At 39.3% G+C, this 11,481-nt stretch overlaps 1 protein-coding gene across 3 annotated transcripts in view; it reads left to right on the forward strand.

Annotated features, from left to right (window-relative positions):
• Nucleotides 1-10,534, forward strand: part of ITCH (itchy E3 ubiquitin protein ligase) — a 57,888-nt gene extending 47,354 nt beyond the window's left edge. The window contains exons 17-25 of one of the 3 annotated variants that reach the window (XM_040079831.2): nt 46-205; nt 486-619; nt 2,701-2,841; nt 4,557-4,677; nt 5,618-5,722; nt 5,948-6,044; nt 6,421-6,493; nt 7,164-7,302; nt 8,064-10,534. In XM_040079831.2, coding sequence (XP_039935765.1) covers nt 46-205; nt 486-619; nt 2,701-2,841; nt 4,557-4,677; nt 5,618-5,722; nt 5,948-6,044; nt 6,421-6,493; nt 7,164-7,263 — 931 coding nt within the window. In that variant the 3' untranslated portion in view covers nt 7,264-7,302; nt 8,064-10,534. Of the gene's footprint in view, nt 1-45; nt 206-485; nt 620-2,700; nt 2,842-4,556; nt 4,678-5,617; nt 5,723-5,947; nt 6,045-6,420; nt 6,494-7,163 lie in introns of all 3 variants that reach the window. The other 2 variants (XM_040079832.2, XM_058422690.1) reach the window with 2 other exon arrangements.
• Nucleotides 10,535-11,481: the final 947 nt, after the last annotated feature.

Below are 11,481 nucleotides of genomic sequence, written 5' to 3' on the forward strand. Positions count from 1 at the left end.
TGGGATTTATTTTGAAATGTGTTTTTATTGTTTGTGTGATTTCAGAGAGTGGTTCTTTCTATTGTCACATGAAGTCTTGAACCCCATGTATTGCCTGTTTGAATATGCAGGAAAAGATAACTACTGCTTACAGATAAACCCAGCTTCTTACATCAACCCAGACCACCTGAAATATTTCAGATTCATTGGGAGGTTTATTGCCATGGTAAGTTCTAATGCAGGAAGCAGGTCTGTCCTGTAATTTTCCAATAAATAAATATTGTGTCATCAGATGGATAATTAAATAATCCATTTTTGAGTTGACAATATCAGGTGTTTTGGCTGTAACTCCTGTTAGTAAAAGCTACTTCAGCATATTGGCAATCACGGTACTCAGGCTGGTTTAATTCTTTGGCTGTCAGATTTAATGGGAACAGAACATAATGTTGTCCAATTAAGTGCTGAAGGATCCTTTGCATTATTTTGTCTGTTTTTGTGTTCCTCAGGCTTTGTTCCATGGGAAGTTCATTGACACTGGTTTCTCTCTGCCATTCTATAAACGTATCCTGAACAAAGCAGTAGGACTCAAGGATTTAGAATCTGTTGACCCAGAGTTTTACAACTCTCTCATCTGGGTAAAGTGAGTTTGACTTCATTTTGTTCTTGAACTAGCAATACAGTGGTTTTGGTCTTCACTTCTGCCAGGAAGTAGGTATAAATCTATTAGTAACAACCCCACAGAAAAATATAATCTAACATTGCAGAGCAGTGTGGAATTTTTACTGTGACTTTAGAAATACAAAGAATGCTTTGTTAAAGCTGGTTCATTGAATATTCCATGCAGCATGTTGTCTTGTGTTTTTGTTGGCTGTTATTAATTCTAATTAGACATACAAATGTGGTAGTCTTGAACATGGTTACAGATAAAATGGCTTGAGTAAATTTGACTGAGATGTCTCAGATAACTGATTAAAAGAAATCAGCAAAAACCCATTTAATGTTTCTCTAGTACCAGGTTTGGTTTGAAAACAAACTGTTTAGTGCTACAATAACACAAAGTTAACAAATGTAGTTTATTATTTACTACTATATAATTCTTTTGTTAGTCACACTTGAAATTTGACTTCAAGGTTGGTATTGAAGATTTAATGCTTTAAAGAAGTTCTAGCAGTCCTGGTATTTTTGCCCTAAGCTTAATGATTCCAGACCATTCCTATCTGCAGCCTTCCATGTCTGCATGGTCACACACCTCTCCATGCTTTTGTGGAGTCCTCCTCTTCCACTCCTTTGCAAATTCCTCTTTTTAAAACCCCTTTGATCTAAAACATTGTATTTCTCTACTGATTTCATTGTAGGAGGATGCCACATGTTTTAGTCCATGGTTGATGTGCACCATTTGTTTCAGTAACACAGATTTTTTTCTTTCAGTTAAAAATGTTAACAAATATATTAGAAGAAAAAGAAAGACAAACTGGGTTAATTTTTTTTTTCTTCAGCTATAGTAAAAACAATTCTGCAAAAAAGTTACTCTTTCTCGTGACTAGAGACAAAACATTTCACTTAAGAATCGCACTAAGAATAGTTTGAAACATGATTTGAAAAATTCATAGGTGTGAGAATAGAATGGGTTTTGAAACACAAAACTAAATATAAAAGCCAGGATATTCATCTCCTGAAGTGGTGAGTCTTGGAAGGTTTATCCTAAATACTGAGGAGCAGAGAAAGCAACATTTGAGATGTTTGAGAATTGACGTAGGAATTTTGTTTGGTTTTCAGAGTAGTCTGTTCTGCACTCCATGGATGTGCTGCTAATGTGGCTTCATTTTAATTCAAAGCAATTTCTGTAGTGATAAAAATCTTCTAGGCTGGAGTCCAGAAAAGGCTTTGGCCCTTTGACAAAAAACACTTAAGGGTGTGAAAATTGGCAAAAATGCTTCACCTTCAAGGGCTGCAGAGTCCTCTCAGTCCAGACCCACACTTCTGTGTAGCTGAGCCTGTTTGTCTGTCGTGCTGCTTGAGGTACCCCTGAGGAGAGGAGTGCACGTTTACAGGGGGAGAGGAGCCACGTCTGTCAGGACAGATGTAATTTTGTTCCTCACAAAAAAGCAAATTTTCTAACTTTGCAGGAAGCATTCCTTGGCTCTTGTATCGGGGGGCTGTTTTTCTCATTCCCACAAGTTTGAGGATTTCACAGATTGACTGAGTTTGGAAGGGGACTTTTAGAGGTCTTCTGCCCAACCTCTGTGCTCGAACTGAGCTGGAGCATGTAGCTTCCATTTTAAAAGGGACAGATGATAAAATCGGTCCTTCATCTGAAGCCTTCCTTCCTCATCCGAGGTTTCATGCAGTACCATGTGTTTTGGAAAAATGAAGTTCAGAAGTGCAGTGGCATCATGGAGCTCAATAAACCACAGCCATGTTTTCAAGACTGGCATTGTTGTGTTATGGGTCAGGATAAATATCAGGATTTTGCACTTTATTTTGGAGGAGAATGAGCATCAAAACCTCTGTATATACAGGCAGTTCTTCACTTTCCAAAAGCATAAATCAGCACATAAACTCCAGGACTTGTTGCAAGGCCATAATTATTGTGTAAGGAACATTTCCTTATCTTGACTATTTACGTCAAACCTTCTACCTTAAGGTTCTTCATACTCATATCCTCTGTTGTGTGCAACTTCTCAACACAGTGATTTTAAACTATTTTTTTTTTCCTTCCAGAGAGAATGATATTGAAGAATGTGGCTTGGAAATGTTTTTTTCTGTGGATAAAGAAATATTAGGTGAAATCAAAAGCCACGATTTGAAGCCAAATGGTAGCAACATTCTGGTCACAGAAGAAAACAAAGAAGACTACATCAGGTAAGAATAAGTGAAGACTTTAAAATACTCTGTTATTTTCTTTCCCGAGTTCTAGCAACAATACTGTCTGTGTCATCTAAAGCATTGATGAATAATTGCTGATGCTGGCAACAAGTGGCAAATGTTTGGATCTCATATTTGAAATAAGTTTCTAAAATCCACTTTTTCTAAAGATCATGGTTAGAAGAAAGTCCACTTTCTTCCTAGAGTTATCTCAGTTCAGCAGAATACCGTGACAAGAATTGTGACTGTCATGTATTTCATGAAATGTTACATGTGTTTATTATTATTATAATTATATTGCTTCATAGCCTGCTCATGTTCTAGCCAGCCATTTCTGGTTCATTTGGGGTTTTGAGGGGTTGGTTTTGTGGGTTTCTTTTTGAGAACATTTTTGGATGTTTTTGTGAAGATTTTTATTTTTCAAAGATACTGACAATTGCTATTAGTTTTATCTGAACTGGTCTTGTAGTTGTAAGTGTTATGAATGATTGTTGTATTGTTATAAAGTAAGGATCATACTTGCAGCACCAAAATGTTTTAAAGCAATGGATTAAGAGTGAATGAACCTAAGGGTGATTAAGGAATAAAAACGTGAACACTGACCTGCTTTGTCCTGAAATATCCCCTTCTTCCTCAGTGTGCAGCAGTACAGCAGCTCTGGTTTAACCTGTGAACTTCAACATAAAAGCTTGGAGAATGTGCTTGCAAAAAAAAAAAAAATAAAAAAGTCATCACGCATTGCAGGCACAAACTAAACTGAATCACAGAGAATTTCCCTCTTTGTTACAATGTGTTGATGTGTTCTGTGATGGCTTTTTCTGTGGGCAGGGCGAGGGAGTCGGGAGTGAGCTCTGTTTTTATCACATGAGAACTTTGCAGATGTTTCAGTGATTCACAAAAGAGGTGGTGTTTGCACAAGAAACGTACTGGCATTTGGCAGGAGGAGGGAGGATCTGCAGAAAATCACTCTTCTCTAGTTCATAGGAGCCCAGGGAGAGCTCGGATTCCAGTTTGATTCAGATTCTTCTGTCTTACTCCAAGTCCTGCTTTAAGCCCCCCAAGTTTCTAGGACTGAATTGAGAAATAGTCACCTCTCCTTTAGACTCCAGTGCTCCTGACAGGTTAGGCTTGAATTCAGCATAATATCTGCTTCTCCCTGGGTTCAGGTTCTCCGGGTCTTCTGCCTGCTTTTCACCCTTTTATTAATGGAGTGGAGTTTCTGCCACAGAGCAAAGTTTCATGATTAACAGAAACAAATAAGGAACTTTCCAAATGGACATAGTCACTGCTTGGTAAGCTGGCAGTCCTGCTGCTCTTCACCAGTACAACTTGACTTGTTTTTTACCTTGTCATGGATAACAACTGAGATTTCTGGGGAGAATATCAGACAAAATCTTAAAATACCTTGGGACTGCTGTGCTCTCATTAATGTAGTCAGTGAAGAGACGCTGCTTCCTTTTTGAGTCCAAAATACTTCTGTAGCAGAACAGTTGAACATTTAGGGTAATTCAGAGAAAAAAATTAAATCATTTGCACAGAGTAAAGGCTGCTGATAAAATTACACAGTGCTCTATCCCCAGAACTTTCCAGACTTTCCATGGTTTTGTTTTTTTTTTTTTAACTTAGCTTACAGTTCAACTCAAAATAGGCAAAGATGAAGACGTGGGTTAGCATGGGTCATTTAAATGACCTTGGTGTGTCTTCTTTTCCAGGCTAGTAGCAGAATGGAGACTATCCCGAGGTGTTGAGGAGCAGACACAGGCTTTCTTTGAAGGCTTCAATGAAATTCTGCCACAACAGTATTTGCAGTATTTTGATGCAAAGGAACTGGAGGTAAAGGGTTACTTAGCTATTGCTGGATCCAGGTCATTATGCATAAAATAAACTCCAGTCAGTACATCTGAAGAGCAGAACTCACTGAGGCTGACAACTCTTTTATAGGGAATATGGGGGAAACTTCATGGAATAGTATTAGATTAATGTGTTTTCCTTAACTTTCCTCTTTGCAGCCAACTTAGATGCTTCTAAATGCCAACATTCTGTCAGCAGAAATTACTTACTTTGTTTTAGTGATTCTCTGATTTGCCTGTGTTCCTGTTTGCCTGTTACAGAATGAGAGATAAAACCAGATATGCAATGGATGCCTACATATAGATTGGGCCAAGTTCTTGGTTTGGGTTTTATCTCTCAAAACGACACTTTCTGAAGCATCTGTTCAGGTTGAAAAGTAAAACGGTGAAAACAAAACAAAACATCCCTAGTGAAGAATTGTACAGCTGGGCAAAGATAAACCAGCTTGAATGTCTGCGTAGAATCCCGGAATGGTTTGGGTTGGGATCTTAAATAATCTTTTTCCAGCCCCCTTCCATGTGCAGAGACACCTTCCACCCGCCCGGGTTGCTCCAAGCCCTGTCGAGCCTGGCCTTGGGCACTCCCAGGGATCCAGGGGCAGCCACAGCTTCTCTGGGCACCCTGTGCCAGGGCCTCAACACTCTCACAGGGAAGAATTTCTTCCTAAAATTGCAAACAATTATTCCATTTTTCACAACAGATATGCTCTCTAATTTGTGGCTTCTCCAAATATGTTTCACGAAACATCACCAGTCTTTGTTTATAGAAGTTTTGGATGAAGTTTAAAATTAAAACCAGGTGAACTGTTACTACAGGTGCTGCTAAGTGGGGATCCAGTTGTTCTCTTTTGCTGTGTGCGAGGTCACTGAAGGAAAGTAGCAATTTTTACTCCTCTGCTTATTTCCCTTTTTCTGCCCCAAAGGTGCTTCTCTGTGGAATGCAAGAAATCGACCTGAACGACTGGCAGAGACACACCATCTACAGGCACTACACCAGGACCAGCAGGCAGATTGTGTGGTTCTGGCAGGTTTGCAGATTTTGCTTTCTTTTCAGACCAGTAGAAGTTACAGAGCACAGCTCAGTGAAGGGCAGTCAGAACCCTGAGCACACCTGCGGAGTGCAGATAGAAACTGTTACTGCTAATTCAGCTGTTCCCAACAGCCATGTAACTGTTTGTCTCTGGATGGTGATGATATGAAAATGCCAAGATTGAATCTATCCCTAAATGTTTATTTCAATGACTGTTTTTCAGTTTGTGAAAGAAATAGATAATGAGAAGAGGATGAGACTCTTGCAGTTTGTGACCGGAACATGCAGATTGCCAGTGGGAGGATTTGCTGACCTCATGGGTATGTATCAGTAACTATTAATTAATAACTAATGCAGGAAATACTTCTAAAATATCCAAATCATATATTTTTGGCATTTTAATTGAATTTTATATTAAATGCTCTTTTGTAAGCCATGCATATACTTGAGCTATGATGGAAAAAGATGGAAGGACTGTTTTACACCTCTTTATTGCACTTCAAAATCACTTCAAATTGATGCATTTCTCCACATGCATACTTTGACCCAGGCAGAGCTGTACAGTGAGACACATGTCCCTTCTCTGTGTAAATAATGGTAATCCTGTCTTTATTTAAGCCTTGCACGCTTCAGATGTGTGTTATAGTGATACAGAGGTAGCTGGACCTATGCCTTGTCTGTTGCAATTTGTTACAGGGAGCAATGGACCCCAAAAATTCTGTATTGAAAAAGTTGGAAAGGAAAACTGGTTACCCAGAAGTCATACCTGGTGAGTACATAACAAATCAGGATATTGCTATTGTTCTGGTTTTGGTGATCACAGTCTGCTTTGACATTTTAGTAAATGAGTTATAATGCTGAAATGGTTGAGACTGTGAAAGCAAACACAAATTACACCAAGGGACTGTGTTGTTAAGTGATAGCTGAACTTCTGAAAAGCTCTTGTGGCAAGGAATAGATTCCATTGTGAATTCCACGGATTTGTGTAATATATTACTGAACAATTAAAGTAATTTACAGTACTAAGAAGATTGGGACTACCTTTTGTCATCACTGCTCTCCTTAGTAAAATAGCCACATTCACACACTTCCAGAGAAAAGGTCACTTCTACTCTTTTCTCTGGGTGTTAGTGGTAGGCAAAAAGCACACAAATTGAAAAATTCGTATCTGTATGATGACTCTAATTAACCACCTAGAGGTTGGGTTTTCTCCAACTAGGAAAAGTTAATGAAAACTATCACAGCATGAGCACTTTAATCCTAACCTCTGCCCTCAGAAATAACATACATTTATATCAGTAGTCAGCTTTTCTTGGGGTATAAATCCCAGTATCCATCTCCACAGCAAAAATTCAAATCACCCATATTCATAATACATTTTTTGTTCCTATTGAATTCTTTATCAGTACTTAATACTTTTTTTTATTATTATTTTTCAGTTTCAATCGCTTAGACCTTCCACCATATAAAAATTATGAGCAGTTGAAGGAAAAGCTGTTATTTGCAATTGAAGAAACAGAAGGATTTGGGCAAGAGTAGCTGAAATTTGCACCTTGAAGAATGTGAACCCAACACGATGTATGTGCTTCACTTCTGCTTGTTGCACACTTCATTGTAAAGTAGACATGACTTGGGTTTAACAGTACTAATGTGTAAATAAATCGATGTTATCCTGAGGTTATCCACATTAACTCTGGATTTCTACTGAGCACTTTCAGAAATCAAATGCGCAATCAGATCTGGCTACGAGTGACTAATGACCGAAGTAGAGGTTTAATACAGCTTTGGGCTCTGCTTTGTTTTACCATTCATTAATTAGAATGTGTCCTTAGTGACTGACAGATTTTTAACAATAGTTTTGTCTTTCCTTTTTGCTACTGATGCACTGGGAAGTTCATTGGTGGCTGCAATGCTGCAGCAGCATCCTGAGCCTCTTACCAGCGGTGTCAGAGCCAGCCTGGATCCACCTCTGTGCCGTGAGCAGCTCCATTCCTTAAGCTCCTTTTTCTAACTCAAGTTTGGCCAGACTGTTTTTCCTTGCCTGGAGTCTGCTCACATGCCAGCTGGACTGAAGCTGCTGTTAAGGAGATGTCAAACTGTGGCACAGAACCAGGGCCTAGCTTCGCTTTGGTTTATCCCACTCCTGCTCCTGTCAGCAAAAGAGACACCTGCCCAAAGTTGTTGGAGCACTGCTCTGTGCCCTCTGAAGGGTGCTGAGCCCTTGCTGTGTAATACATTCTAACTTTGAAATCAATATTAACACTGTGGTACTTCACTTGTTTTGCAAAAGACAAGCCCAGCTGGGATTGCACTGATTCCATTGAGGTTCCTGTTTGCAGGCTGTTTGTCAGCAGTGTTAATGGACATTACCCTCGGTGTTTTTCCTACATGTTGCAGTCAGTTTGCTCCGAAGAGTTCGTTTGGCTCTCAGGAAGAGGCACAAAACAACTGGATTCAGAAAATGATCCTACTCATCATTTCTGCCGATGAACTGATGTGTGACACTGGCTGAGGCCAAGAGGATTAGAAAGTTCAGACGCGGATTACAGGTTTTTGGGAGTTGGAGCATCAGTAAATAGTTCTTAAAGTTTGAAACTAATGTTTTTGGGGAGGTTTCTAAGCTAATTCACCCTAAGCTGCTTACAGCTAGTAACTTTTGTAGCAAGTTCCTGTTGAATTAACATCTTTTATTTCTTTTTAGAATCTGTTAATTCTTTTCCGGTTTACAATAATGTTTTGCATTTTACTGCTCCTTTAGACTGAATGCACTTTTTGGGTCTGGTCGGCCCCTTTCCCTTCCCTTGAAGGGAGGAAGTCAGACACCAGTGAAATGAGTTTGTAGCCACAGTGAGAGATGTGACACTTGAAATAACATGTAGCACATATTAAAGAAAACCTTCAGCTCAGAGCACTGAGGCAGGAGCTGCATTTAAGACTCTTTCAGATGACAGAGCTGAAACAGGACAGCGGGAAAGTGTAAAACTGAACATTCAGTCTGGAAAAAAGTATTTCTTTCCTGCTGTCTCATCCATCTAAACTGCAAGAGGGAAAAACTGATTCAGGCCTAAGAAGAGCCGAGACACTACAGGTTTTAATTGACTTCACAAGTGTGTTAGGGTTCAGTGATAAATGCTTTGGGAAGGCAGGAGGGTGGGACTTGTCAGGCTTAATCGAAGGAAGGCCTGGGGAGAAGTGCTGATGATACAGAAATGCCCCTTGTTTAAAGTTTCATTGATGGTGAGAATTCACCTTCAGGTGTGACTGGGAGGAGAATTGCCAACTTCCACAACATTTGGCTCTATCACGGTATACAGCTCATGAGAAAAAAAGAAGCCTTATATATATTTTCTGTTTATATTAATTCTTACAATGAAAGGTAGTTATCTAACATATTTGCAAGAGAGATTAAATTAAGCAAGATAATACAAGGTTAAGCTATGAAAAATAGTCTATGTTCTGCATATTGCTTTACGATTCGTGTAGGGAACCTAGAACTATTGTTCATGTATAAATATCACCCAAAAGGCTGTCAGCCCTATATTTTTAAAATAAAGAATAGTTATAATTGAAATAGCCTTAGCCCTAGTTCTATAGGGTTTGGCTGTTGAATATTTTTATGGTTGAAATGTTTAGTTCAGGAAAAACATACCTGCTTGTATATATTTTTGATGTCCAGAATTCCACTTATTCCATTGTTTCTTTAATTTAAATGGCATGTTTATATGTCTTTTCTGCTGTACCAGGATGGGAGAAAGGGGGCTGGATATCCCAAACACCAGATATGATTTAAAAATATTGCAAATAAAGAATTCATTGAGGGGGGAAAATAATCAGTGAAACATCAGATTTGCCCAAATATAAAAAGTTTAAAGCAACTTTACAGTGTTACATTGACAATGTTTCTGAAGGCACAAGTTCAGATTCCTTAGGCGTTTGACTTGTGAATGCTAACAAATCTGTTAAATTTTTACAGCATGTTGTGTAGAAGTTAAAAGGAATTATACAAGCCACTGGTGCACTTTTCAGTTCTTTCTGGGGATCTGGTGAAGCAATACAGGGATGAGCCCAGAGCAGCTGCTGTCCCAGATAACAGGCTTTTGTGGATTGGATTTACAAGTGAGATTTTTCAGTAGAGATTAATGAATTTGTCTCCCATTGCTTCAACTGTTTTAGCAACCTGAGCTGCATAAATTCTTAGTATGTCACAAATGTAAATTCATATGCAACTGTCACTGATCCTAATTACCAATTAAAAGAAACTTTATTTAGAATTTTCCTTCATGAGAATGACATGAGAGAATGAAATACTGAGAATTAACAAAGCCTTATTGTTACGAGTAGCTCAGGAACTGTTCATTTACTAATGATATGCACAGTAAATCCATGTCTTTATCCAATCTATTCTGGCAGTTTGGGTTTTTTTAAATCCAGTTGCTTGTGTTTAAAAAAAAACCAAAACAACTTTTTTTTATTATTTTGAGAAAAATAAAAAATTGTTAGGGGAGGTAGGGTTTTGTTTTGTTTTTAACTTTTATTTTATTACATGCTGCACTGGATTTATAATCTCAACTCTGTTATATTGGTATCTCCAGCCCCCTTTTTTGTGGTGTCTTTTAATTTTCTTCAAGAATCACTGTTTGTGTATATGTGCTCTAGTGAACTCATATAGAAACTGGGATCAGCAGCACTGGATTGTAAAATACTGTACTGAAATTCATTGTCGATATTTCCTTGCATTGTAATTTCAAATACTCAGGTAACTGTAACAGTATCTCAGTAAGTCAAATACTTTTATAAAACTACTTAAAGAGCTGGTGGTCTGGTCCTTATTCCTTATGTGTGACAGAAAATCCAGGTGGAAATGAATTGTTGTTGTGCTCTTGGGGATGAGGGTCAGGCTGCCTGGACTTCTCATTCCACCAGGATTCTTTAGGCATAGTCTATCCCAAGACATTGGCCACCCTTGTTGATTGCATTGGATACTGAACAGGAGATTTTGGACACAATTTGTGGATTTTTAGTGCTTGTGGATGCTGCCCTGAGGAGCTGGTGAGGGCTGGGTGAGGGGGTGGAGGGAGGTTCTGCAGGGGCCACAGCTTTAACATCTCATTGCAGCACTGTTGCAAGGACACCAAGGAGGAATGACACTGCAAGTGGTTTGGATTGACAGAATGCCACAAAGGAGGGGGGAAAAATTCCAGTGAGACCAACCAGCCTTGTAGTGTCTCTGATCCTCCTTGAAAGGGAGCTGGGATTTAGATTCTTCCTGTCATCAGAACCTCTCCTGCTGGCCACACACCTACCCAGGTAATCGAGATGGGCTTTGCAGTGAGGTTTCAGCGCTCACAGGGGTGTTCTGTCAGGTCTTAGGTCACAGGTTGGACTTGATGATCTCAAAGGTCTCTTTCAACCTCTAGTTAATTTTGTGATTCTGTCTCAGGGGCCTGATTCTGTCCAGTTTGGTCAAGTGGTCCCTGAAGTGGTCATCCTTCCCTGAGGGTGATATTCCCTGCTGCAGACCTTCTCCCTGGCTTCTCCCTCTGCTGACTTTCCTAGGTGTTCCCACAGGCATGGTTAACACAATTTTGTCATCAATCCCAAGGGTGATTTCCTGTGCCAGGCAAACACATGCAATAACAACTGCCTTCTTCTGCAGCAGGGAGGTTGGTGTGGAGTCACTTCCTCCAAGCTTTGCATGGAGCCACTTAAAAGCATCCTACTAAGTTGTGTAAACCCAAAATTTGACACTTTGGGCAG

Source organism: Hirundo rustica, chromosome 16 (genome assembly GCF_015227805.2).
Source record: "Hirundo rustica isolate bHirRus1 chromosome 16, bHirRus1.pri.v3, whole genome shotgun sequence".
NCBI classification, from domain to species: domain Eukaryota; kingdom Metazoa; phylum Chordata; class Aves; order Passeriformes; family Hirundinidae; genus Hirundo; species Hirundo rustica.